We start from the raw sequence: 27,682 nt of genomic DNA on the forward strand, positions 1-27,682 counted from the left end.
TAGATGGGGGAAGATCCGCGAGCGCCAATGATAAGAAGAGGGTTATCACCATCACCCTCCTCAACAATCGTTGATTCCAGCCACATCGAACATTGACATAGTTGTTCGCCTACTTGCATCATGACTTTAAAGCATCGATTGGGTGTGATTGATCAGAAAGTGCGCCTGCATGGAGACGACGAAAAGCACGAACAGACGGATGCATGGAGTAATCGCGATCTGATCCCACTCCCGCCAGAGCGGAGGACATGGGGTTGGTTCAACTTCTTCGGGTTTTGGGCAATTGCGTCGCTGAACCTCGCAAATTGGCAGACCCCAAGCACATTCTTGGGTAAGCTACAACGAAGGGCGAATGTTGATATTTGATAGCTGATCGTCACTGAAGCTATGGGTTTATCAGTCCCACAGGCTATCCTTATCATCGTTGTAAGCAGCATATTGATCGCCTTGTTCTCTACAACCATCGCTTGGGTTGGATTGAAGTGGCACATTGGCTTCACAGTACAGAACAGGTATAGTTGGGGTATGCGAGGAAGCTTCATACCTTTGCTACAAAGAATCCTACTCAACTTCATTTGGAATGCGGTCCAATGTAAGCAAGGCTCTTTATGGATGATATAGCACTACGAAACTGATCCAGGTTAGGTTGGAATGGCGGCCGTTTAGTTGCTGTATGCCTTACTGCGATCTGGCCATCGTACGCACGCATGCCGAACACTTTCAGCCCTAGTTTCCCTGCCACGACGGACCAATTCGTAGGCTTTGTCGTGTTCTGGTTCTTATCCACCCCATTCCTGTGGCTGCGGCCAGAGAAGTTCAAGATTCCATTCCTCGTAGTCTGCATATGGTGCGGCGTCGGCATGTTGGCATGGATGATCTGGGCAGTGGTAACTGCGAAAGGCGTAGGCCCTCTCTGGAACGCTGGCCAAACCATCCCTTCAGGCTCCCCTTGGGGTACTTCATGGCTCATCATGGCTGGCATAAACCAAACCATTGGCGGACTTGCTGCAGGTATCACCAATGGCAGCGACTTCTCACGCTATGCACGTTCAAGGAGGCACTATATCCATGGTACCATAGCTAGCTGTGTGATCACAAACGTCGTTGTCTCATTGGTTGGACTGGTCACCACTGCTTCGGGACAAAAGATTTATGGCGAGATCTACTGGAACCCACCAGATCTACTTATGCGCATGATGGACAATGGGAACGGCTCATCGCGGTCCCGTGCGGGTGTATTCTTTCTGGCTGCAGGTTTTGCCTTCACTGCAATGTTCGAAAACATATGCGGTAACGCTGTCTCTGGTGGAATTGACCTTGCTGGTCTCTTTCCGCGTTACATCAACATACGTCGCGGTGCCATTATCACGTTTGTGGCTGCATGGATCGTCCAGCCATGGCAACTCATCAATCGTGCCACCACTTTCATCGCTGTCTTGTCGTCCTTCTCTGTATTTTTGGCGCCCATAATTGGTATCATGTCATGCGATTACTTTCTCTTGCGAAAGAGAAGGGTTCGCCTGAGTCATCTATACCGAACAGAGGACTCGTCGTACTACTTCACCAAAGGCTTTAATTGGCGGGCGATACCGTCTTGGCTTTGTGGTTGGGCACCAACTATTGGAGGCCTCGTCGTGACCGTCAGAGGAGATGTTGATCCCCCGCGGTCCTTAGTGCAACTCTACAATATGGCCTTCTTGATAGGTAAGTAAGGTATTACAGGCTGTAGAGGTTACACTATCGCTTACATCCAATCAGGCTTCTTTATCAGCGCCGTTGTCTTCTACATACTCAACCTGATCTTTCCCGTCCCTGATATGGACCAGATCGATCCCACCGATCTATACGGTACCTTCACGGAGAGGGAGGCCAGGCGAGCTGGTGTAGCTCCACTAGACGATGCGCCAATGCAGGTGGCAACACATAGACGGCGATCGACCGAACATGTTGTGATTTATGGAGAGAAGGGTGTGTAAGTTCGAGTAGCGTGCTGGTAAATTACTACGTAAGGAGAGTTACGCGCCGACATAGAAAGCAAACTCGGCTATAGAGCCATAGGGCTGAAAAGGTCAAATTAGAATATTATGCAATAGTGATGCATGGGAAGCTCTGCACCGACTGCTTAGCGAGCTTCATAGTATCTATACCATCGCTAGACACTAAAACCTGATTGTTGTCACGCAACAAGCACATAAATCACAATACTGAAACATTTGAGGTGTACTTTCAGAGTCTCAGAGAGAAAATTTTGTCCTTATTCCGTACTACTACACTCATTTCACAACTGGAATCATCTTCAACGGAGCAAGTCGAATCTGCTTAATTGATGTCCGAGGCCTTCACAACCGTTCCAAACATGTCATCAATCTCTGTCAAAGCAACCTTCTTCACCTGCCCGGCGGGGATGTCCTTCATATCGCGCTGTCCAACACCATCTTCAACAACAAGGGTCTCGTAACCTAATGTAGTCGCTTCACGAGCGGTACTTGATACACAACCATGTGCCATGTATCCCGTGAGAACAAGTTTCCGGAGTCCAGTCTTCTTGACAATCTCTGCTAGATTCGTCTCCGAAAATGATCCAGCATGTTTCTTCCATACGATGGCCTCGCCTTTGATGGCTTCAACATCATCCATCTCTTTGGTAAGTTTGCCATTGGACTTGAAAATGGGTGCTTCATCGGAGCCAGTGTCGTGTAGGACATGTACGACGTGGCCGTTTTGCTCCCGGTATTTCTCCAGAAGGCTGGAGATTGCGATGTTGACCTCTTTGTAATCTTGAGCTGGGAGACTACCGTAGATGTACTCGTCCTGAGCGTCGATGATGACAAGGACGGAGTCTTTGACCGATGCTGTCGAATTGGGGATTCCAATGACTTGGCGAAGCGAAGGGGTTGGCATCTTGGATGGCTCGTTTGGAAAAATTGAAAAGTTGAGAAGTAATTGGTATGTATAAAGATGATCAATGTTCAAGTAGTTAGATTAAGTGTTAAGAGTTGAGTGCGTGTTTGTGAGTGTGCTGGATATCTGTTCCTTGCAGACACCCAGACCTTTATACCATGAGAATGGTAGCCCTTGCAGTCTTCTCTAACATTCGTCCGTCGCCTACCAAGACCGAGATCTTGATCTGATGTGGTAATCCAGCGAGTATGTTTCCCGAACTGATCAATCGGACCGTACTAGTAGGTAAGCTAGTCGAGAAATAATGCTACCCAATGTGGTTAGTCCATCCCGAGGTCTGCTACCGCCCAGATTATCGAACAGAGCCTCTCAGTGAGGCGGACAGTTCGTAACAGATTCTGCCTAGAGTACCCCACGCAAAGACTCTGGAAGATTTCCGATACGAGAGACTTGTACGGAACCTTTCTGTATCTGGCATTGCTGACAAAGGGAATGTATCGCCTACTTCTGCTGGACGAATCCATGGGCACGGGAGCTTCTAGTCATTCGCACTAAGCCCCTAGTGGGGTAGTCAGAGTTCCGTCAGCCATGCATTATCTTCTTCTCCTTATCCTTCTTCCTCATCCACAACAGATCGCATCAAGTCAACTCTCATGACCCAGATTCCATGAAGTCCTCGCGGATGTCTTTTCAAGCGTAGAGAGTCAGATTCAGCTTGGTAGGCGCATTCCGCAGAGCTCAATCCCCATTGGAAAAGATATTACAGTCCGTATCAGAATACCTGTCTTTTTTCTTTCTTTTTTGCTTTTGTGCATGGTCGGATCGACTTCGTCTATGTATTGTGGCCTCAATGGTAAGATGTCGATATGCAATACCTGTGCTTGTCATTTGGGTAAGTGCGAAGCAGGTCTGGCCCGTACCACGACACGACCACTGGAAAGTCATTAGTGCATCAGCGTTAGTGCAAGTAGGCGATGTAATGCCTCTGATTCTATGGGTTAATTCGCTTCTCAGAGAGTCGGAGGATACGCCAGGGCAGAGGCATGAGTTATACGCATGATACTACCTTTGTGGGTATAATGGTAAGTAGGATACCCATTTACGTCGATGGTGTACGTACACTCAGCTGTATTTCCTTTTGTTCCGGACCGATTGCAAAGGCCAATCTAGATGTCGACTTTCTGGTAGCGCCGCATGGTGTGGAATTTAGCTCTGGAAGCTATACATACGTCATCGATCCGGTAATGCCGAGCATCAACCATATCCAAACCTGAGGCCCTCTTTACAAAACCCTTGCTATTACCATATCTACCACTATCAACAAACATCGCAAGGTACAGGCACGATGGCACCAGGCGAAAACCTTCCCGATTTTCTCACAAACACGGAACTCGATCCCAGCTTCGACAAAGACATCCTCGACACGCATCTGATCTACGACTATGACGCGCAAGATAGCAATGGTAACCCCGAAAAATGGCGATACGAACTATGGTGTTTCTCTTCTGACCGTGTCGTCTATGCCATTCATGGTGGTCCGATGGCCGGTCGCGTGAACTACCAACGCGCAACATACCAATGCATACGCCCTGGCGAACTATGGCAGATAAACTGGCTCGAAGAGACAGGTACTATCGTCTCTGCGGTTTACGACATTAAAGAGAAAAAGATGACGACGATGATTGCATTTTCGGAAGGTCACTGGAAGAGAGCAAAGGAGGCACTGGGCGACAAGAGGAAGAAAGAGGACCTGGATAGATGGAGGGGTCTGGCCGGTGTGGGAAACCAGACTTCGAGGTTTATGCTGAGCGAACAGGCGCAAGTCGTGGAGATGTTCAAGGGAAAGGGTGAACTGGTCCCGATCAAAGAGAGTGATCCCCTGTTTTGAGTAGTATATCTTCCATGATGTCACGTCAGTAAATATAGCGGTACCGTTTGTCTTGCGTGGTGCTTCGTCTCCTTTCTTGAAGGGAATATAGAATAGCTCTGTTCTGATGCTGTCCCACGTTTACAATCGAAGTATGACGTATTCGTGGGGATCTCAGTTTTTCGGGACCATAGTACCGGTAGTCAAGTCAAAGCGACGTACCTTACATTGCAGCTTGACAGTGCGACCATCGATACGATGCTGTGGAGCACCAGTCAGTATCACAACGCAATTCAACCTTCCATTTACTCAGGAGCTGCGTTTCCTTCGAAGTTGGTATTTCGTGTGGGTTAGCAGCTCTTGATGATGTATGGTGGTAAATCGCAAGGACTTCTTCGTAAGTCCTTCCTTGAGCACTGCTAGTCTGATAGAGAACACACGTTGCACTAAGGCAACGAGAGGCGCAGGAATCAAGAGGGAATGTCTCAGCATTACTTGGCTTCAATAGGCCAGTGAACCATCTGGGTCCCAGTGAAGTCATAAGGTGCGTCCGGAGCAGCGATAGCAAACCAATCTCATTCTTTAGTGGAACATGTGCTTGCTTTTACCAGCGCAGTGGTTCTTCGTTCTCGTGGCGGACTCGATGCTTATGATGATCGTGGTTTCCTAACAGGTTTCTGCGAGAGCCGACGATCTCTTCCATAGGGCCACAATTGAGCATTCGACGTATCCCCCCCACGCATGTCGCAAACAAGGCGAAGACTCTTCGGGGGGCCGTCTGAGCTGGGTCCGAATGGCGACTCTGGCACTTGGGGGTATTTTTGTTTATTCTTTCGATATATGCCCGCGTACTTGCCAAGCTACGCGATAGAACATAATCTCTCGCAATAACGCTAGGTGTGCGACATGTAGCCGTACGTGAAAGGACAAAAGGATGAGAATATGGTTTTGTTCCTCCCGTACGGCGAGCTGAAGGGGGCTGCAGCACCAGATAACGGTTGTGGGGTAGAAGCCTGTCAGCAGCCACGTTCCATGGCGACGCTCCCTGTCCAGCGCGCTTTACAGCATTCCTTCACCGCGAAACCATCTGACCCTGTGTGAGAAGTAGGTGAGGTTCGTATCGAACGTTTCAAATGCTTCGCGAAGGTGCTGGAGATCCAGGGGTCGTGGAGGCAGCGCAAGCCACAACTGTTAGTGGGGGTTCGTAAGTGGTGTGCGGGCTGGTTAGACAGAGAACAGACCGCATGTTCGGAGTCCGATGCCTGCTAAGCGCCCGCAGTCTGCTACTGTAAGGACGGTGAGAGTCGTCATTGCGAAGCCGCAAGCGGCATGGTCTGGTCTTACGCTGAGGCAGACATGCACGAGGCAGAATAGGCGAAAGACGAAATGGTAATTTCCACTCAGGCCACGAAGGATGAAGCGAAACGGCAGCGTGTCGGCATCTTGACGCTATCACGCGGGCGGCATAACAGGTTCTCGGGACGGCCGAGGGCATGCAACTAGGCGTGCTGCAAGACTGCTCGCAGTGGAATGGCCAACATGTAGAACCACTGTTCCGATGCTGTGCCGGGGCCCTGCACATGGAGTTCCAATCTCGCATTACCCCATGCGGCTTAGACTAGCGCAGCTGCAGCTGCAGCTCTATCCCATGCCACCGCAACTTGGCCCCCAGCACGCCATGTGCCACAACAGCAGAAGGTCGGTATGACAGGGTGCGGCGGGCACGACGGGGATCCAGCGCGACCCTACTCGTCCACCTACTCCCATGGTGCTTCATCAGCTGCTGCCAGCCTGGCCACGATGACTATGCTCTCCAGCCCGTCGTCCCTCATTCCACCTGTGCCTGTATATTCCTTTTGTTCCTGCGCGACACCAGGCTGAATCACAACCCCGTTTCATTTCGACTTGCTTTTTACTCCTCGTTCTGGAACACATCGCCTTCACATCTTCGCAAACATCGTCTCAGTCAACACACATAGCCCAACCATGGGTCATCCAGCACTCACGTCACGGGAGCACCTGGAGCTTTTGAGGAGCTCTGCTTTCGAATCCGAGCACGCCTGGCTCTACGACAACTCCTATTTGCAACACGAGGCAGCGGCGTTGGCGCTGGAACAAGAGATTGAGCAGTCACATGCCAGCATATCGCCCGACGACAACTCTGACGAGCAAGTCCGCATACTCAAGACGCAGATCAACATCCACAGAGAGAGACAGAGGGCCCTGAGGCCACACCTTGAAAGTGGGAGCGATCAGATTGACGAAGAGGGCAATGAGTGTGTCTTTGTACCAGCACCGAATCAATGGGGAGCCAATGGAGACTTGGACGAGGAGAGTGAGAGCCTATCCGCAGTGAGTAGCAAGCTCGCTCCCACGTCACTGTTGAGCCAAGCTGACACGGTTTAGATCCATAACCTCCTCACCTGGCAAACTTCCTACTCGCCTGTGTCACATGCTCCACATGACGAACTCCCTTCTCCTGACATCCCGTACCACTCGTTACTCGATCCTACACAGCCTACAACGACGTACAATCTTCACCGCACACGAGAATGGACCGGGTCTTCAGGCTTCCGGAAGTATATCTACAGCGCACGCGACTACTCGAACAAATACGCTTTGTATATGCTTGAAGCCACCCATCGCGACGACAGTCAAGTCAACGCTGCCGACTTCTTCCGCGTCGCTGAATTCCCACAACCGTGCATATCTATCCTTCTCTCTGGCATCGACAAGAAGCGTATGGCAACTAAAGATGCTGCCTACAAATCGCGAAGCATACACCTGAAGGGCCCCTTCTCGCAACCGATTTCTGAATATCCAGATAGACAGCACAAGATTCCGTGGTCGCCACGACGCTTTAAATACGGCGGACGACGGTTCGTGTGGAAACAGGGTGATCCAAACGATGATGCAATGCCGGAGACATTGTACGAATACCAGCAAGATTGGATGAAACCTGGAAGCAGGACGGGCAAGCGATGCGACGACGCGAAGCCAATCAAACTAGTATGGGGCGAGAAGAGAAGGAAGGGCAAAGTGGACAGTTATACGATCCATTTCAGAGGTGGCATGGACCAAGTATTCAGGGAGATTCTGCTTGCAAGCCAGATGGCGCGGCAGGTATGCCTCTTTACTGCAATGGACTAAGGCGCCGTGGCACGTTGGAAGGAGGTGAAATTGTACTTGTATAACCACACAGCGAGAGGCGTTAAATGGGGCCGTATGACACGGTATGGATACCATAGAGCAGCGTTTTGGCACTTGACTCACATTGAAGCATCTTGTTACTACTATTTACAGTATCTTGGAAGTGGACATCAGGCTTCTCTACTACCTAGGACATATTCGGAGCTCAAGGGCAACGTTGATCAATTCAAAACTCTGATACTACTACGATATTGCAATGCGTCCTCTGCTCCTCGCGCTGCAACTGCCTGGTCAAGATGCGATTATGAGTGATAGGTAACAGTTGTTGCATGCCTTACATCTGACTCATCCTAATAACTCCGTTGGAGCCAACAGAGGGAACTTCCGCAGCGGCGTCGCATGGTTGCATGTAAGCCGCATATGTATGCTACGTTGTAGATTGGGCCACGGCCTTGCTGACGTACGCCGTTACGGCACGCTGGGCCGGTCGAAGTTATTGGCGGATTCTGACCAGGCAAGGATCGCATTGGTAGCTTTGGAGCATTTCAGAATATCCAGGGGCATGGGTCTTGGATTGCATTGTTGGTGAATGGTGTGTTGTCTTTGCGACATGAGTTGAAGTGGGGAGCGTGATGCAGACGACTACCCAGGTAGCTTGATACTCTCAGCATACAAGGCAGCTCCACACCCTGTGAAGAAGAAAAGCCAAGAAAGACGGCGGTACCAGGCTTGGGCGAAAAACAAAAGGCTCTCTGTCATGATCATTGCTTGTGAGCAACATGGAGGTGCAAGTGTTGCAGGCCAGCATCACGATGACTTCATCGCAGGCCCTCCTACCATCCAGACTATCACCGATCGCGCACGCTTTTTCGCACGCATCTTCCACGGTGGGCAGTATTGCACATACCCGAGACATCTGATCCCAGTTTATCTGTCCCGTATCAAACATCGTCTACTTGGCAATCAAACGCCCCCAAGCTAGAGTCTTACGCGCGTCTTTGGCTGACGCCCATTGTTCTGCAACAGAACCGACAGCCTGTTAGCTCATCTTCTCCACACGGAACAGCCGCCCGGTACCCAAAACGTCGTCTCCGCGCATCGAATCACACACTTGAGCGTGTGAAAGTGCAGGTAGACCTACCGACCAGCACGCAACAGTACCACGTGCATCGCTTACTGCGACAACTCCCAACGCTTCCATATCCGCTTCACCGTCTCTCAAGGTTTCTCCCAGAGAAAGACCCACCAGTCATGTCTTCAACGCGCAACACTGCACTGCGGGAGACAACCCACTCCTTCTGCCGCGCGTTGATATCGCCGCCGCCTCCTCCCTCAGACCTCCTATTGCAGTACTTCAGCAATGCGCCCAAGATCACGGAGCACGGCCCTGAGTGGTCACGTTCGCGGCTACCTTTCTTAGCTAAGACCTTTTCTGGTAGAGATGGATGCGAGGAGTATTTCAAGGTGATGACTGATGTACTGGACATGTCTTTGCCCGAGGATGCATTCCCGGGAAAGGAGGGGTTCATTGTGGATGCAGAGGCGGGGATGGGAAGGGGGGGTGGTAAAGGACGATTTACAAGGAGGAAAACGGGCAAGGGATGGAACGAACAATTCATCTATAGGTTTAGTGGGTTTGATGAGCAGGGCAAGATAGGGCATTGGGAGGTCTGGGCGGATCCATTGAGTGCCTGGAACGCTGTTGGAGAGTAAACTCCATTTCTTGACGGAGATATCAGATTATACTGAATTCCGTGCAGGGTTTTTCCACGCTTGACGTTGCGAACACATCAGTCAGCGCGAAGAGACTGATATGTGAGATTCACAGACGACATGTTGCACATACGTGCTAGTGATTTTAGTGAATGAAAGACGTTAGCGCGTCCTGGATGTGGGTCCTGTCGGTGGTTTCTGCACCTTCCGAAACCCTTCAACTTTTCTTCCTCGCGCTTTTGCACCTTGACACCAACTCTCCAACACCATGGCGCAAGCTCTGTAAAGCTCAACAGGGCGACCACCCTCTTCGCCAACATCTCCCCTATCTTAGACGACTAACATGTAGCTCCTATCTACAGTATTATGTTTCAGAAGGTACGTTTAACGGTTTCTTCTTATCACAGCACTCGCATAATTGCGACGTCGACACAAAGCTCAAAGATGATATACATCGACCATTAAATACTTTAGGAAGAGCCGGAAAAGGTATGGCTAGCATCGACATATGCTACGCCGTCGCTGCTTATAACTCGGTCTCTGAAGAGCATCATCATTCCTACATCATAGAATTCAGTTGTAGAACCGCTGCTGACGATGTAATGAACAGGCTACGAAATCACCTCGCGACTGCTGAAACGAACCAGGCGTCGCTGTATGACGCACAAACCAACGCGATCTTTACTCGATGATCCATGATGGAGCCGGTTGGCAAGCAAAGGCTTGACAGGATCACATTGCAGTAGCATGAGCATGCTTAGTAGCAGTTGCATGACGCATATATCATAGAATGAATGCGCTCGTATATATGTGGATACTATGGATACTATATTCGCAGGCTACTCGACATGCTACTGCTGTCGAGCAACGCAGCAGCATCCAGCTCAAGTGTTGACACTGGTAACTCCGCCCTCTCATAGAGTTCCGACATTGCTGGCCTACCCACGAAGGCATCGGCCGGCCAGGAAATAGACTGGTCGAACGCATAGTTGTCGCTCCAAGACGCTAGGAGATTGCTCATGTTGAAGTTGAAATCGTGATGGATCGCAGACGAGTGCTCCTCGGGCACGCTGAAGTCGTTCATGTTGAGTGGACTTGAGTCTGCTCCCATATTAACTAGATCACTGAAGTCGAATGTATCCCAATCTCGCAATTGGTTCCCTTCATCTGCACTCGTTGGTGAAGCAGATATTGTGCCGGGGCTGTTGCGCTGGGCCGCAATATTCTTTGCGTATTCCTTTGGCGTCAAGCCTGTCTTGTCTTTGAAGATCTTGTGGAAGTACCGAGGCGTGAGGTTGACCTTCTTAGCTAAGTCTTGCAGTCTCAGTGAGCTGGGGTCCTCCTTCTTCAAGGCTTCGTCAATCAATACACATGCTTTCTCTACCGCTCGCTCCTGTGGATCTTCAAGTACGGTATTTGGCTTGCATCTCTTGCAGGCTCTGAACCCAGCTGCCTCAGCTTCAAACGGAGTCGCATAGAATCCAACATTTGCCCGACGCGCTAATCGTCCTGGACACGTTGGCCGGCAGTAGATCCGTGTGGATTTGACAGAGTAGATGAAATGGCCGTTTGCGTCAGCATCTCTTACTGTGAGGGCTCGCCACCGTGCAGCGTCAGTTGCGTAGGCCATGGTACAGACTCAGTATAGGTTAACTACGAAATTAGCATGAGTCCAAGTGTTTGCGCAGTTGTGTTCAGGGCATACTTCTGCCGAGTAAACAATCTTGGGATGTTTCTGAGCGAAGAATCGTGAAATGGTGCTGATCTAACTGCAACACTACCGACTCCGGGTACTTCCTGGCTGTAATGATGAATGCAATTCTGAGGTTGACAAAATGATCGATTAGACATGTATAGTGAACTTGACCGCGGCAACGGGCCATCTTAAGAGTCGAAGTGTTCCTAGGCCCCAACGTGATGCACGCTGTGATTGGTCAATTTGAAAGCCATCTTGAGAGCTATGACGCAGGCTGACCTTATGAATCACGAACGCGTTAGTATCATATATCGACATGCGACCCACGAGATAACGCCCACGGAAAATGTAACATTCATGAGTAGCACCATGGCGCGCGCAAGGTACGAGGCACGTCGCTCTTTCCGCCTCGAGCCCAGCTTGTGGAAGAGGTAGGCACGATGAAGACACTCACCGGGGTCTCTCCTAAACCACAAGTCTCACTCAGTTTTAATTACATTGCACAAATGAGACCTTCGCACCATCATCCTCACAACTAACGGTATGTCGGAGGGCCCTGAAATCGTTGCTGTACCCGGCATCGCGGCGCTTTCATCAATAGCAGCGAGACAGATTAGTGCCGGGCAGGTCCTTGTTGACCCCAGTTCTGTCGTCAAAGAGCTCATTGATAATGCTCTGGATGCGCGGGCAAAGAGCATCTTTGTGGACATTACTGCCAACACAATCGACTCTATCCAAGTCAAGGATGACGGCCATGGCATACCAGCTCAAGACCGCCTTCTTGCATGCCGGCGCTCCTGCACCAGCAAGATTAGAGACTTTCGCGATCTGAAAGGCGTCGGAGGTAAATGGCTTGGCTTTCGTGGCGAGGCACTCTCAAGCATGGCTGAGATGAGCAGCTCGCTGTGCATCACCACTCGGGTAGAGGGTGAGCCGGTCGCTGTGAAGCTCAAATACGGTCGTGACGGTGAGCTTGCTTCGTAAGATGCCAATTGGTGCTTGCGCAAGAAAATGTCAGTACTAAACCATACAGTGTGGAACATGACTCTCACCCTATTGGCACGACGGTCAAAGTTACCAAAATCCTTGACTTCATACCTGTTCGAAAGCAAACAGCGAGCAAGAATTCAGCGAACTTACTAGCGAAGATCCGGCGACTCATGCAGGCCTATGCGCTTGCCAGACCAACCACACGATTCAGACTCCGCGTGTTGAAAGCGAAGAACAACAACGGTGACTTGGTTTATGCCCCGAGGGCCGATGCGAATGTTGAAGACGCAACTCTGAAAGTGATTGGCAAGGATTGCGCTCTACAGTGCGACTGGACTGTTCTGGAAGCAGATGGCTTCGAAGTTCACGCTTTCTTACCCAGGCCAGGTGCGACTGGACCGAAGATCGCTCATCAAGGAGCCTTCATCTCGATCGACGCGAGACCTGTATCGAGCAGTCGCGGTACCATGAAGCATATCGTTGCAGCTTGCAAAGACCGACTTCGCAAGTCAAACCCTTCACTCGCCGGTATCAAAGATCCATTCTTCTGCTTGAATATCATTTGTCCGCCTGACAGCTACGATCCCAACATCGAGCCCGCTAAAGACGATGTCATGTTCGATAACAGCAGTGTGGTTATTGGCGTTGTGGACAAATTGCTCAAAGTCTGTTACCCCGAGGCATCTCAGGAGGCTCGGGATGCTGAACCTCCAACATCTGCACAACAACAGTATGAAAATCAGCCCAGGCAACGAACAACAAGTTCTACCGAAAGCCCGATCATAGCTCATGAACACACGTCTACTAGCGCGATCGAGGAACCTCCGGCCACTACGACGCAGGCGCAGCCACGTTGGAGGCCAAGCATGTATGGGATCGACGAAGATGATCTACAGTTTCTGCAAGAATACCATACACCGTTAATTGAAGAAGAGGAAGGGGTTCGTGCGGCTGAGATTTCTAATCCGTGGACTATCGCTCGAATGAATGCCAGACTTAAGCCCAAGCAGTCCTCCAGCCATGAACAACTGTTAAGTCCAGCTAAAAGCCAAGAATATGCCAACTCGTATTCTGGTTCTTCCAGTCCTATTGTCACTCCCAATCGGCCTCGCTCGGCGTTGCCTTTGACCCCTCAAACATTGTCAAAGACGAATGTATTGAGATCTCCACTGGACGCAGAACTAGAGCCTAGTATCCAGCACGTATCGCAGGCGAGTTCAGAAATCAATATCTTGGACAACATCACACAAGAGAGAGTAACAGGTAAAGAGCGTCGTTACGAGTTCAATATCTCTCCTTTCCACACTGGCATGTCGAATCACTTCACGCAACGCGAGATTCATCCAAAAGACTTAGAGGTACCAAGCTTCAGTCAGTCAGCTACTAGTTCGCAAAATATGACTCCTCCGGGATCTTCAGGTCCTCGCAGACGTCGTGCTCAACAGACCTATGCAAACAAGCCATTTGCACCACTAACTCGGGGATCGCATGACACCGTGCTGAGAAAGTCTTTACCTGGCGCACAAGCTTTCCAACAAGCTCGTGATCAGCATGGGACATTTAGCCAAGGGCTACGACCTTCTGCCACCACTTCGTCGGCATCACGCAAATCTATCCCAAATTCAGTTGAGAGTACGATCCAAAATCAACTTGATTCGAACAACAATAGCGATATCCGTGACTTCTTCGGCTGTAATGCACAGCGAAAACCGCCAATGAGCCCAGGACACGTTCCAGAAACTGTGCTTTCCCGAGCTTCCTCAGCGGAACCACAGCCCTGTTCAAAACACGTTAGAGATGGTCTAATGCTTGATGATGACCGTGGAACGGATATCAATCTAAGCAGGTCGATTGACAAGTACCGACCATTATCTGTAGGAAGTCAGATGCCTATGGTATTTGACCAGCGATCGGTCGGTGATAGAGATGCTCAAGGTGTGTTTAACGAAAAAGGGAGTGAGCTGGAGCCGTGCAGCGCAACCGGCCAGTTCCAGATTCACGATTACGCCTTCCCTTACTCGCCTACTCCTAGGTCTTTTGATACCCGAAGTGACCATCCCCTCATTCCTCTGGAGTTCAGCCGGGCAGCAGCCACTGAGGACGCACATCGTCACGACAATAATGCCAAGGACATGGATGCATACTTTAGGTCACAAGAAAGGCAGCACGTCAACTCTCTATTACACGCCAAAAATCCTTCTCAAAGACAGGAACCTCGCACAGTCCCACCCTACGAAGCCCCGAGCAAGACACTTCGTCCCAGACGTCGCACAATCGACGCCCTCGAGCGAACAAAGTCGTCTAAACTACCGCTTGAGCGCATACCCAAAGGTTTCAACATCCAGGATCTGATCTTGCCCCTTCCCATGAATATCCGCACTGTCCTACAACACTGTCGTAAGCTGGACATGCGACGCAATAGCCTAGAGTGGGGATACCCAACCGAAGGTGCATACGATAACTTTGCTGGGCCAGTGTTGAAGCAGAAAATTTCGGAGTGGGTAACCAAGCTTGATGCATTGTTGTGTGAGCGGTATGAGAGGATTGGTGGCGCAGACACGAGGCGTGAGATACAGGAGGGTATTCAGCGGGCGCTTGATATGAGGAAAGAGTTAGGTGATGCCATGCCTAGGGTTGTGAGTGTGGATCAGGATACAGTGGATGGTGCGGTTGGGATATCCGATGAGCATGTCTTCCGAGGCGATGGCAAGACAGCTAGTTCCATCATTCAGCAGCAGGCTGTGGAATCTGAGAGGAAGGCAGACGATGAGTTCGATTTCGACATGGAACAATATATTGATCTGACAGCGGATAACGAGAGGCAGATCACAGGGACAGCTAGCGAGGGGAGCATAGAGGTGGCAAAGAGTGAATACGACGAAGATGTCGAGGATGAGATGTTGATGGATCTATGAGAAAAGTGGAGGAGAGCGATGGAAAGGGCGAGTCAGACTCGGCCCTGACTCTAGCACCGCAACGGAGTAATATATCCTACTCAGTAGATAGTGGTATCAAAAGGCACGTTTATAAAAGGTCAGATGTTGCAAACTGCGAAGGCTGCCACTGCGCGCGCCGCACTTTGATGACACAACATCATCATGGCTCATGTTGTCCAACATCGTTTGTCAACCTCCCTTTCGCGTCCACAGCACTGAGCTCTATATTTGCCTAAAAGCAACTTCCTCAGGCAATCTAAAACTTGCACAAAACATCCTCTTCTTAGGCGCTACGTCCCTTACATCATGTATATACACGTCCTCCATATCCGGTGTGATGGTTGTACCCAACTGCCTGCTAACCTCGTCGCAGATACCCTTGATCTCCTCTACATTGTCGTCGCTCTTTGTGGAGAAGCAGTGTACGTGGATCATGGGCAGCTTCTGGGAAGTGTGCGGTGCGAGGAGTTTCTTAATATCAGCAGCGGAGTGGCCAGGGACGTTGGCGTAGAGACCGATGAAGGAGGGGAGGAAAGTGATGGCGGAGGCGGGCAGGTTCATGACGTAGTGTGAGAAGAAGCGTGGCTGAACAAGCGTCTTGAGGGGCTCTGGTTGTTTATTCTCCTCTGGCTTGCTGCGAGAGAATTTTGTCTTGGGATAGATGGCGACGGAATGCTCGTCGCTGGTCAACAGATCGGCCGATGCTTGACGAATGAAAGCTCCACCATCGGTGTTGAAGGAACGGACAAAGTCGCCTACTTTGTTGATCTTGATGTTTCCGACGAGCGAGTTGTAGGATTCGGGGTTCAGGTCATTGGCCCAGACGAAACACTTCTTCTTTCCAGCTGGTATGGCAAAGGGTCCCACACCGGCCATGACGTCGCACACTGCCTCGCCTTCACGGAACATGTTGCAGAGGCGCTCGTGCTCGGTGTGTAGACGTGTATTCCAGTACACTTTTGCAAAGTCGAATTTGAAAGTACAGCCTTGCTCGCGCAGTTCGACGTTCATGTCATCTGGTCCGTGGAGCACTTCGTACTGGAAGGTGCGGAAGGCATTCTCGGTGCCTACGTTATCAAGCTTGTTGATGACAGTCTTGACCATGGGGTTCTTGTCCACAAGGACAGTCCCGATGAGGTATTTGTAGGGCCAGTATCGTTCGCGGAGGTTCAGATGGGCGACATGACCAGCGAGGGCAAAGCCCTGGGGTATCTCGTCGTCGTGTACGGATTCGGGCGGGGGAATGATGGCGCTCGTTATCTCCGAGTAAGTGAAATAGTCGTAATCGAGCTGCAGCTGGTAGGGTATCACGCCCAGTGTACCGTCTTGCTCAAGGCTCTGTAGCTTAGGGGACCATGTCGTCCGATCTGCCTGGTTTCAGACTCAGTACTTCCATGTACTACCACCACGCTGTGACTCACCACCATGGACAACTTCTGGTCGCAGAAGCAGGCATTTTGTTCCTTTGGTCGCTCTTTCCGGATCGGGGTCAGCTCTTATAGGGTCTACCCGGTTGTTTGGGAGCGTGTCCTTGCTGGCGGTGAGTTCCTTGCGGCATCGCGATATGTCTTTGGGGTTGAAGATGCGGGCAGCCGAGGTGGGGATGGTCTTTTGGAAGAAGCTGCGATCCAGCACCTTCATGGCGCGGTTCACGGGCGGCGCGAACATGTCGTTGGTCGCTTCTGTCGCCGACATTGGATTGTGCGCGTGAACGGGTGTCGTGTGCCTTGGCGTGGTTTTGTCGCGGTCGTGAATTATTATTATTTTTGGTGAGGAATGACGCACTGCGCAGGCAGAGTTAGGGTCCCCAGCATTCCACATGCCAGGTACCGACCTGTTCTGGAGCTGCCCCTCGACAAGTGGAAAGCGTGCCTGGCAGAAGACGTGCCATCGGCAGCTCCGTCTTTGTAATACATTTTCAACTGTTGGCACAAGTGTCAGTGTCTCTGAACCGTGTCAGGGTCCCACTGCACGACAGCCAGCATTCAAGTCCAAGCGCATTAGTGGGCTGCAGGGGTCGAGGACTCGTGCCAGGATCGCGTACCTAATCTTGAGCAGTTGGTGGTTAATGAGCAAAACAACAAATACTCTTGCACCACAACACCACCCCCTGAGCCGCGAACACGCCCGACCAAGCCCGTTCGCCGTCGTCGCCGCCCATGAAGTCTCCCAGATTCCGCGTCTGACCGCTGCATAGACCGAGCGCCCCGTTGCCATCTCCTTTCTCCGAGTACCCCGGATTTCCCAGCAATTAAGTTACCGCACCCATCATGGCGTCTGGCGGAGGGAACATCAAGGTCGTGGTGCGATGCAGGCCCTTCAACGGCCGAGGTAGGCTTCACTTGGATCCAGGCAAGGCTGCGACTAACAGGGCGCAGAAAAGGCGCGCAATGCACAGTGTATCGTGCAGATGAAGGGCGACCAGACCATCCTCTCTCCCCCATCACACGCCGACGTCAAAGGAAAAGCCGCCAAAGCCGCCGCTGAAGGCACCAAGACTTTCGCATTCGACAGGTCGTACTGGTCCTTTGACCGCGACGCTCCCAACTATGCTGGCCAGGACAACCTACACGAAGACCTGGGCAAGCCGCTGCTCGACAATGCCTTCCAGGGATACAACAACTGTATTTTCGCCTATGGTCAGACGGGTTCAGGAAAGTCGTACTCCATGATGGGCTATGGCGCCGAGTACGGAATCATCCCCAAGATTTGCCAGGACATGTTTGAGAGAATCAAGGGATTGCAAGCAGACAAGAACTCCTCGTGCACCGTCGAAGTCTCGTATTTGGAAATCTACAACGAGCGCGTGCGCGATCTGCTGAACCCATCCAACAAGGGAAATCTACGAGTTCGAGAGCATCCATCCACCGGTCCCTATGTCGAAGATCTGGCCAAACTCGTCGTTCAGTCCTTTCCCGAAATCGAGAACCTCATGGACGAAGGAAACAAGGCTCGTACTGTGGCTGCAACCAACATGAACGAGACGTCCTCCCGATCGCACGCCGTCTTTACCCTTACCCTCACTCAGAAGCGCCACGATGTCGAGACAAGCATGAGCGGGGAGAGAGTGGCCAAGATTAGTCTGGTCGATTTGGCTGGATCAGAACGAGCGCAATCCACTGGTGCAACTGGTGCAAGATTGAAGGAGGGCGCAGAGATCAACAGGTCACTATCCACGCTGGGTCGTGTCATTGCAGCGCTTGCAGATCAGTCGTCGGGAGGGAAGAAGAAGACACAAGTGCCGTATCGAGACTCCATCCTAACATGGCTCCTGAAAGACTCATTAGGAGGAAACAGTATGACTGCTATGATTGCCGCCATCTCTCCCGCCGACATTAATTTTGAGGAGACACTTTCGACCCTCCGCTACGCCGATTCCGCCAAACGCATCAAGAACCACGCTGTCGTGAACGAGGATCCCAACGCGCGCATGATCAGAGAACTCAAGGAAGAGCTTTCAAAACTGCGGTCCCAGCTAGGCGGAGGAGGGGGCGGGGGTGCCGGGGGAAACGGCGTCGTGGAAGAGCAATATGCACCCGACACACCGCTGGAAAAGCAAATCGTTTCTATTACACAAGCAGACGGTTCGATCAAGAAAGTCTCCAAAGCTGAAATTGCTGAGCAGCTTGATCAATCCGAAAAACTCTACACCGAGTTGAACCAAACCTGGGAAGAGAAACTGCAAAAGACAGAAGAGATCCACAAAGAGCGGGAAGCTGCGCTGGAGGAGCTTGGCATCAGTATTGAAAAGGGTTTTGTTGGCCTATCAACACCCAAGAACATGCCTCATTTGGTCAACTTGAGCGATGATCCACTCTTGACTGAATGTCTTGTCTACAATTTGAAACCAGGGACAACGACCGTAGGCAATTCTGACGTCGAAAACCAGACTGCTCAAATACGTCTGAATGGTTCGCAAATTCTTGCAGAACACTGTCACTTCGAAAACGTGGACGGCAAGGTGACTGTGATACCCCAGGAAACCGCCAGCGTCATGGTCAATGGCGTACGCATCGATAAGCCAAGGTTACTCAAGAGCGGTCACCGCATCATCCTCGGCGACTTCCACATCTTCCGCTTCAACAATCCACAAGAGGCAAGAGCTGAGCGTGCTGAAGTAGGCACAAGCCTACTCCGCCAGACGGTTACTGCCAGCCAGCTCAACTCTCCTTCACCTGCACCAAGACCCGGTCACGACAGATCGTACAGCGCCATCAGCATAGCAAACTCCGATTTCGACCCCGATAGTCCCAGAGCAGGGTCGCCTGCATTCTGGCAACGCGGTCGTGAGTCTGAATTCTCTTACGCACGTAGAGAGGCTCTTACCGCCTGGCTCGGGCCTGATAAACGGATCGAGAACCTTCCAGACGAGGACTTTGAAGCACTATTCGAGGATCTCAGCAGGTTGCGCGAAACCCGCAAAGCCCGTCCTGAGAGTAGGATATTCAGTGACGAAGATACAGAGTCAATGTCGTCGTATCCTGTACGAGAGAAGTATGCCTCTGGAGGGACACTGGATAACTTCTCGCTCGACACCATGTTGACGATGCCGTCCACGCCGAGGCAAGACGGCAGTGAAAAGATGGAAGACATAAGAGAAGACATGGAAGACCAGATAGACGAAAAGAAGGGGGAGTACAGTGCGAAAATGAAGGCTGATGCAGAAGCCAAAGTTGAGTTGGAACAGCTGCGGGCTGCGAAAGAAGAGATGCAGAAGCAATTACAACAGCAACAAGAGGCTTTTGCGCGCCAAATGAAAGAGCTTGGGCACGAATGGGTACCCGAGAGCGTACCCGAGAGTAATGGAGCCTCTGAAGTCGGAACAATACCCGGAAACACCGAGCAGAATGAACAGCAACTAGAGTTGATCCGGACAGTGTTCAGACAGTGGCGGCGAAGAAAGTATGTCACTATGGCGGAGACGCTTCTGCAGAACGCAGCTATCCTAAAGGAAGCTCAAGTCATGAGCCAACAGATGGACAAGCACGTGGTTTTCCAATTCTGTATTGTCGACGTTGGCCATACTGTTCCGTCATCTTACGACTTAGTCAACATGGGCATCCCCGGCGAAGACGACGAACACCTCGACAGCCAGTCTAAGCCATGTGTTGGTGTTCGTGTCATCGACTTCAAGAAGGAAGTGGTGCATTTGTGGTCATTGCAGAAGCTCCGCGATCGCGTACGACGGATGCATCAAATGCATCAGTATATGAACCGACCAGAATACTTTCAGCACTTTAACCCTGAGTCGCCATTCTCCGAACCCTGTATGCCCGAGTTCTCGCGCATTGGCGATGTGGACGTTCCGCTTGCTGCTGTGTTCGAGTCTAGAGTACGAGACTTTAGTCTAGATGTCATCTCTCCTTACACAGCGAACCCTATTGGTATCATCCGGCTATCGCTAGAGCCTTCCTCTGCGGAGGCTCCCTCTACTACGCTGAAGTTCAATGTTGGTATGCATGAACTTGTTGGGTTTCCAGAACGAGAAGGCACTCAAGTCCATGCTGTACTCTTCGTCCCCGGTATCTCTGACGAGAGTGGAGCGACGACCACAACCTGGATCACTGGTTTTAACGAAGGGCCTATCCGCTTTGAGAGTGTGCACAGTATGAGCCTTCCCTACCCAAGCCCGCGTGAGACCTTCCTTCGAATCTCTATCTTCGCGAAGGTCACCGACATCCACCTCGATAAGCTTCTGAGCTGGGATGATATGCGCGACTCTGCAGACAAACCCAAGCAAAAGCGCCGTCATGCGCGATTGCCAGAGTCGGAGTTTTACACAGAGGATACACATGACATCTTCTCACGCATCCAGATACAAGAAATCACGGACGATGGGACATACCAGCCTGTTGAGGTAACACAAAGCAACGTTACGGACGCCGGGGTATACCAACTTCACCAAGGTCTTGCGCGTCGCATTGTTGTCAACCTTACACACACTTCTGGAGATACAATTCAGTGGGAAGATGTAAAGTCGGTACGCATGGGTCACATTCGAATGGTCGACGCAGCTGGCAACAGTCCCAACTACGGCTCACCTGTGAAAGAAGTACCTGTCGATCTCATCTCCCCACCCGTCATTCGGAAGAACGCCGATGGCACCACGAATGTCAAATTTGTAGGACGATGGGACAGCACGGCTCACGCGTCGCAAATACTAGATCGCGCGACGAAGGATAACTTCCGCGTCAAGGTCACGCTCCTCTTCGACGTCACATCCTCCAAACTTATCGAACCGATGTCCTTCTCTTTCGACCTTTTTGTACAGATTCGAGGCCGCTCGTATATGCGCCAAACGTCACTCTTCTCTTTGGCCAGTATCTGGAATACCGTGAAAGTTGTTCACTCGACAGTAGGAATCTTCAATGTCGCAATCCGTCCCACATCTGTCAAGCGTGCGACAGATCTCTGGCGCATGAACACAAAAGACGACTATGTAAAGGGCGAAGAACAGCTTTCAGGCTGGACACCTCGTGGTGTCTCTTTGGTACGCGACTTCATTGATGTTGAGAAGCGCCGCGCTCGCATCGCAGATATAGAAACGGCGCGTTCCGTCTTGTCGTCGAAGGCACTGAGCATACCCACTTCCGCACTTGCTTCCAACAAGGACAAGCCCTTGGAAGACGCTCAGATAGCACTTCTGCAACGTATGATTTCACTCTGGAAAACCAAGAAAGCTCCGGCAGAGATCATACTCAACCCCACAAACCTTGAGCCACCCGTCAATGGCGCCGCCTTCGCGTCACGCTCTTCTTCTCCGTCGCCAAACCCAACACCTAGCTTAACAGCTACCGTCCGTTTCATTAGCAAAAATCCGAATCTCATGAAAGCGTCCTATCTCCTCACTCCGGATCCAACGAACACGCGCTGGATCCGGCGATACGTCGAGCTGCGGAAGCCTTATCTCCACATCTATTCATCAGATGGCGACGAAATCAATGCCATTAATGTCAGCACCGCGCGCATTGATCATTCGCCGCAGATTGCGAAACTACTTGGAGGCGGACAGCAAAGTAACGGACAAGGAAATGCCGGCGTGCACAAGGACGTTGTCTTTGCCGTCTTTGCCAGAAGCAACACGTATATCTTCCGAGCGAGAAGTGAGAGGGAAAAGATTGAGTGGATATTACGATTGGATCAAAGTTACTTTAGCAGCGAGGGTAGTGAGGCGTCGTCGTAAGGACACAAGAGTATCTGGCCGGGAAAATAATATTTAGACACGAAGCGCCATGTGAGAGGTTTCTAATTCTTGTGTCTAAGTTGTAAAACAGTAGAAGATGGTCGATTGGGATGTTGTTCCTATCTTGTTCCTTCTTTGGCGTTGCAGTTGGGCTTTTTTATAGCTTTTCTTGGGATACCCAGAGCATAGTTGATGCTCGTCTTGCGCGATTATTTAGCGTAGAGATTATATCAATTCAGCTTCATTGCTGCACGACAATCCTACTCTTATCAGCGCTGACGATCCTCATTACCCAGTCTGCTCGACTTGCTGTTCGCAATAACTGCGCCTTGTCGTAGATCCCGCCCCGCAAGCACCGACTAGCTCGTTCCCAGAACCCCTCATACGCGACTTCCCGAGGCTAACCTCTAGATCGATACAACTTACTCGAACAACACTACGATCTCCAAGGCACAATTTTAGAACCACAATGCATCTCGCGTTTCCACCTGGATTCACCTGTATAATTGGATCTGAGAGATAAAGAAAGCAGAAGCTGGCTCACCATGGCTAATACACAGAAAGAGAAGACGCAGCATGATCTGGACGACGTAAAGCTTGGATTGTATCTACAGCACGAGATACCCAATCTGCAGACACCTGTGATATCGACAAAGATTGGATATGGACAGAGCAACCCGACATACTTTGTCGACGATGCCTCTGGTACACGCTATATCCTCCGGAAGAAACCCAGCGGGACTATCATCTCACCTGTCGCGCACCAAGTCGATCGAGAATACAAGGTATTGAAAGCACTCGGAACAGTGGAGGGTTTCCCTGTCCCCAAAGTATACTGTCTATGTATGGATCCTTCAATCATCGGGACTGCTTTTTACGTACGTCCCATTCTCTTTTTATCTTTCATCTCTTCCACCTAACATGTAGTGGTAAACAGATCATGGAGTTTGTGAAAGGCCGCATAATAACGGACCCCAATCTCTCCACCCTCCCTCTCTCAGACCGCCGCGCCGCGTGGAAGTCCGTTATATCTACCCTGGCCTGGCTCCATTCCATCAATCCAGACACCATCGGTCTATCATCCTTCGGCAAGAAAACCGACTTCTACGCCCGCCATTGCAACACTTTCTCCCGTATCGAAGCTCAACAAGCCCAAGTCCGCGATGTCGCTACTGACCAACAACTTGGCCGTGCACACCCCCACTTCGACGAGATCGTGGCCTATATACGAAGTCATCTGCCCAGCGAGCGCACTTGCATTATCCATGGGGACTACAAGTTTGATAATATCATCCTGCATCCTACGGAGCCCAGGGTCATTGCTGTGCTAGATTGGGAACTGAGTACGTTGGGGCATCCGCTTATGGATGTTGTGTATGTGACTGGTCCGTATTGGAATCGGGCTAGTAAGAGTGGAATTCCTGGAGGGCCTACGGTACAGCAGGTGGTGAGAGATGATCAAGGAGGTGACGTCTATGACGAGGAGAATCTAGCAGAGAACGGGTTGCCAAGGATGGGGGAGCTGCTGGATGTGTATGAGCAGAAGGCGGGTTGGGATCCCAGAAGGGATAAATGGGACATCGCGAGGGTTTTTCACTTGATGAGGGTAAGTGTCTGGACTTGTCTTGTTTTGTCCTTGTATGATGAGGTGGATGTACTTCAACGTTACGATGTATGGCTCGAAAGCAGAAAATACATCATGCTAATGCTGCTCCAGGGAAGTGTGATAAGCCACGGTATTCAAGCAAGGACCATCAGTGGTCAAGCCAGCAGCTCTTTCTCCCACGTATACTTTGAGAACACCAAACGAGGACTGGACGAAGCGCTGCGACTAGTGAGACAGATGAAAGACCGAGAGACACCAAAGAGCTCGCTGTAGATTGATAGACGTCATGAAATATCGAACGTCATCCGCGTCACAGATATTACGCGTCAAGCGTCTCGGAGCGTTGGTCGACTTGACGAGTCCATAGGTACCATACAACACGCATACACTGATCTACCTCTCCACTTTCCTCAATTCCCCATCGACTCTCCATCTTCCATACACTTCAACCCCACTGTGCTGTTAGAGACGTTCCCCACTCAGTCCACTCCATGGACGTCTTTTCTTGCTCGCCAAGCCCGCATCGAATCTTATCCGGTCGCGATATACACACACGCATTGTAGTAACGCAGTCCTTTCCGTTCCGCTCCGGTGCGCATCGCCGTCCCCAATCGCATTTCAAGCGTGGTCCAGACCAGGACAAACCAAGCCTTCACTTGAATCACCAAGATATCTTTTTCACAAATCAAGTACCAACCAAGACCGTCTTGGCTTCTGTGCATCAAACAAAAGATGTTCGCACAGCGCAACGCACAGACCATTAGCGGAAGTTTCTCCGCCTCCTGGTCTGGTCCGCCATTGGCTCAAAAGGGGGAAGGTACGTGTCAGAGATGATGAAGTTCCGCCAAGGTGGCCAAGCTTTTCACAATAACCCTCGGAGATCGGAGGTTGTCATGCTGGCGCGGCCACTAGTATGTGAGACTGTTGAGGTGTTTCATGCAGTGTGTTGTCTGCCGTTTTAATTGTCTGTGTGCTTGTCAGCCTTGTTCTACGCGGAGTGGGAGCGGAAATGCGATGAGATGGGGTTGCGATGATGATTTTCTGGGGAAGGGGTCTTCGAGGTAGTGAGGGCCAGCTCGTGGTTCATGGAGAAGAGCTGCAGAATGAGCATGACGGAAAAAAGAGAAAGCACCAAAATTGGTGGGAAAGAGCAACAAACGCGCGCATGCATTCGAACATTGTTTGTGGATCTATATGAATTGGACGTTCTATATGCCCATCAAAGTGCAGTGCGCAACTTCAAATCATTGCCCATGGTATCTGTTGCCCCTTCCCAATTTTTTTACGCCGACGCTATGCAAAAGCTGATAGGAAAAAGATAAACTTGGAATACAAAGACTGAGATTGAGATGGTGCATTACAAGTTGTTCTGTTGTCGCGCCCTAGGTCTAATGCTTGGAATCGATGGTGGAGTGTGATCTATAAGGGCAGAAGCGTTGAGACCTGCTGGCGGCTTCTGAGGGGAGAAGGCAAGAAGCAGTGGCGAGAACAGAGAGGATAAAACATGGGGTATAAAGGAGCGTGATGCTTTTGGCTCACGTGAGGCGTATACGTGGTTGTATAACGAGTGATAGAATCAGACCGGAAGAGAAAACGCCGTGAAAATAAGTTGACAGCAGAGATCGCACGGCGTGGGGCGAAAGTGCCGAGATCACTGTATTTTGGTGCTTAGTGATCAGCAATGTCTTCGTCCATGCCGGGATAGATGATGTCTGCCACGTAGACGGCCTGAATGTGTTTGAACAGGACGAAGAACCACATGGTGATAACAGCGATGGTAAGACCGTTCCCAACATAGAGGACCGTCTCATCTTTTAGGGAGTTGCCAATGGAGATGGTAGCGATGACGAAACCGGTGTTGGGGAAGACCATAGCCCACCATCCGAGATGGAAGTAAACAGCCCAGGAGTTGATGACCTGAAAACGATGTTAGTAATTGATAGGAGTGTGGTGTTGTAGCAAACTTACAGCGATAAGAGTGACCATGAAGAACCACATAGCCAATACCCAAAGGAAAAGCGCGACAATTAGAGCCAGAGTCCTGAGTAGCTTGGCATCGACGAGGCCGTCTCCCTGCAGATCGAAGTCGTCAGGGAGAGCGTTGGCCATACCAATCAAAGCCAAGCAGGTGAAAGAAGGCGGGCCGACAGCGATGAACATGGCTCCTCGATGCTCACGATCGGGGTACCCGACCTGCATAAGACGGCCAATGTAATGCGCGTACATGAGAATAGCTACCGTGAATCCAAGACCCTGGCATCCAAGTCCTGCAACCAGAATCGGCATTCTGGCAGACACAGGCTGTGAAGCGGCAATGGTCGACGCAATCGTACCCGAAAGCATGATAGGAAAGATAGGTAGAAGCCACGAAGGCATGAAGCTGGTGAGTTTGTATGTAGGGTGGAAAAAGAGGAACGAGTATGGGAAGCTAGCCAGAAAGAAAGCGAAAAAAGTGTAGGCCCAGAATGCAACCGCCATTGTGGTGACTGCCCAAGCTCGGTTTGGATGATCCACTTCGTAAGCTTCTATGACGTATTTCTGAGTACCGGTAATGATCGTAGCGATGGAAAGAAAGAATGGTCCGAGGAAGAGGCCTTCACGTTCGTGGGTGATAGAGGCTTTGAAGGATCCAGCATACTTGGTAAAACGAAGAACCATGGTCATTGTTACAGCAGTAAACAGCATGAGGTTGAGGATGTAGAAAACGGCACCGATAGTGATAAGACCAGGGAAGGAATGGGGCTGGATAGCGATGAGCGTACCAAGACCACCCGTGGCCATGGTCAGGGTGTAGTTTGCCCATGTGTAGTGCCTGATTCGCTCTCCAAAGGTAAGATATGGCTGATTAGGGTCCTTCCTGCCAGGAATCTTAGTGTGCTTGTCCCATCCTGAGTGGCCATCGTCGTGCTTGTGTTTCTCCAGATCGATGTCGTCCATTGGTGGCGGAGACTGGAGAGCTGGGTCTCTGAAGGGGTTCTCTGGCTGTTGTGGCCTTTCCTTCGTATCGATACGGTATCCATTGGCGTCGACTGGGCCGGGGAAGTAGCCTGCGTCAGAAGCGTACATTGGCGCTGGAGTTTGCGTTGCTGGCGTGTTGTTCGCCCATGTGTTGGTGCGAGTGGTCTCTCCAGACTGGAATGGGAACTGGCTCTGTTGAGGTGCGACAGGTTGAGGCTGGTACTGGTTCGATTGGAGCTGTTGCTGTTGCTGCTCTAGTGGCTGTTGCTGCTGCTGAGGGTTGGACAAACGGGAGTAGTTGTTTACATCCCGGCTTGACTGAGGCGAGTGTTGAGATTGACGAGGTCCAGAAGGCAGTCCATATTGGCCTTGCTGCTGGGGAGTCTGCATACGAGGACCCGAAGGTAGGCCATACTGGCTCAGTTGCTGTGGCTGAGGTGTATATTGGGGTTGTTGTTGCTGGTCGGAAGCGAGAGGGAATCGTCCATTCTCGAAATTAGGGCTGAAGTTGTCCTTTGTGCCAAAGGACAAACCTTCTGGTTGGTAGCGAGTATCCATTGTGAAGTGAGAGAATAGGTGGCCTGCACCGTAAGAAGACTAAAAGATGGACGTGACGGCAGATAAAGAAAATAAACCGAAAGAAACTATGACCACAAAACGCGCAATAGGGACAAGTATTGAC

At 50.9% G+C, this 27,682-nt stretch overlaps 11 protein-coding genes across 11 annotated transcripts; 7 read left to right on the forward strand and 4 right to left on the reverse strand.

Annotated features, from left to right (window-relative positions):
• Positions 1-120: 120 nt before the first annotated feature.
• Positions 121-1,976, forward strand: AA0111_g5086 (hypothetical protein; the record flags this gene model as incomplete). Its single annotated transcript, XM_028651159.1, has 4 exons — positions 121-331; positions 386-592; positions 646-1,704; positions 1,759-1,976. The coding sequence occupies 4 exons, from the start codon at positions 121-123 to the stop codon at positions 1,974-1,976; spliced, it is 1,695 nt and encodes a 564-aa protein (XP_028507264.1).
• Positions 1,977-2,319: 343 nt separating this feature from the next.
• Positions 2,320-2,901, reverse strand: AA0111_g5087 (hypothetical protein; the record flags this gene model as incomplete). Its single annotated transcript, XM_028651160.1, has 1 exon — positions 2,320-2,901. One exon carries the CDS (start codon positions 2,899-2,901, stop codon positions 2,320-2,322), a length of 582 nt encoding a protein of 193 aa, XP_028507263.1.
• A 1,345-nt stretch (positions 2,902-4,246) lies between these two features.
• Positions 4,247-4,789, forward strand: AA0111_g5088 (hypothetical protein; the record flags this gene model as incomplete). The annotated part of the gene is made up of 1 exon (XM_028651161.1): positions 4,247-4,789. One exon carries the CDS (start codon positions 4,247-4,249, stop codon positions 4,787-4,789), a length of 543 nt encoding a protein of 180 aa, XP_028507260.1.
• A 1,965-nt stretch (positions 4,790-6,754) lies between these two features.
• On the forward strand, positions 6,755-7,918 carry AA0111_g5089 (hypothetical protein; the record flags this gene model as incomplete). The annotated part of the gene is made up of 2 exons (XM_028651162.1): positions 6,755-7,120; positions 7,175-7,918. 2 exons carry the CDS (start codon positions 6,755-6,757, stop codon positions 7,916-7,918), a joined length of 1,110 nt encoding a protein of 369 aa, XP_028507259.1.
• A 1,251-nt stretch (positions 7,919-9,169) lies between these two features.
• On the forward strand, positions 9,170-9,631 carry AA0111_g5090 (hypothetical protein; the record flags this gene model as incomplete). The annotated part of the gene is made up of 1 exon (XM_028651164.1): positions 9,170-9,631. One exon carries the CDS (start codon positions 9,170-9,172, stop codon positions 9,629-9,631), a length of 462 nt encoding a protein of 153 aa, XP_028507076.1.
• Positions 9,632-10,457: 826 nt separating this feature from the next.
• On the reverse strand, positions 10,458-11,261 carry AA0111_g5091 (hypothetical protein; the record flags this gene model as incomplete). The annotated part of the gene is made up of 1 exon (XM_028651165.1): positions 10,458-11,261. The coding sequence occupies one exon, from the start codon at positions 11,259-11,261 to the stop codon at positions 10,458-10,460; it is 804 nt and encodes a 267-aa protein (XP_028507077.1).
• Positions 11,262-11,870: 609 nt separating this feature from the next.
• On the forward strand, positions 11,871-15,232 carry AA0111_g5092 (hypothetical protein; the record flags this gene model as incomplete). Its single annotated transcript, XM_028651166.1, has 2 exons — positions 11,871-12,307; positions 12,361-15,232. The coding sequence occupies 2 exons, from the start codon at positions 11,871-11,873 to the stop codon at positions 15,230-15,232; spliced, it is 3,309 nt and encodes a 1,102-aa protein (XP_028507074.1).
• Positions 15,233-15,475: 243 nt separating this feature from the next.
• Positions 15,476-16,948, reverse strand: AA0111_g5093 (tRNA (guanine(37)-N1)-methyltransferase; the record flags this gene model as incomplete). The annotated part of the gene is made up of 2 exons (XM_028651167.1): positions 15,476-16,620; positions 16,675-16,948. 2 exons carry the CDS (start codon positions 16,946-16,948, stop codon positions 15,476-15,478), a joined length of 1,419 nt encoding a protein of 472 aa, XP_028507075.1.
• A 575-nt stretch (positions 16,949-17,523) lies between these two features.
• Positions 17,524-22,436, forward strand: AA0111_g5094 (Kinesin-like protein; the record flags this gene model as incomplete). Its single annotated transcript, XM_028651168.1, has 2 exons — positions 17,524-17,584; positions 17,632-22,436. The coding sequence occupies 2 exons, from the start codon at positions 17,524-17,526 to the stop codon at positions 22,434-22,436; spliced, it is 4,866 nt and encodes a 1,621-aa protein (XP_028507072.1).
• Positions 22,437-22,981: 545 nt separating this feature from the next.
• On the forward strand, positions 22,982-24,315 carry AA0111_g5095 (hypothetical protein; the record flags this gene model as incomplete). The annotated part of the gene is made up of 3 exons (XM_028651169.1): positions 22,982-23,314; positions 23,374-24,042; positions 24,154-24,315. 3 exons carry the CDS (start codon positions 22,982-22,984, stop codon positions 24,313-24,315), a joined length of 1,164 nt encoding a protein of 387 aa, XP_028507073.1.
• A 1,395-nt stretch (positions 24,316-25,710) lies between these two features.
• On the reverse strand, positions 25,711-27,558 carry AA0111_g5096 (hypothetical protein; the record flags this gene model as incomplete). The annotated part of the gene is made up of 2 exons (XM_028651170.1): positions 25,711-25,959; positions 26,011-27,558. 2 exons carry the CDS (start codon positions 27,556-27,558, stop codon positions 25,711-25,713), a joined length of 1,797 nt encoding a protein of 598 aa, XP_028507070.1.
• Between the last annotated feature and the right edge of the window lie 124 nt (positions 27,559-27,682).

Source organism: Alternaria arborescens (assembly GCF_004154835.1).
Source record: "Alternaria arborescens strain FERA 675 chromosome Unknown contig_10, whole genome shotgun sequence".
Taxonomy (NCBI): Eukaryota; Fungi; Ascomycota; class Dothideomycetes; order Pleosporales; family Pleosporaceae; genus Alternaria; species Alternaria arborescens.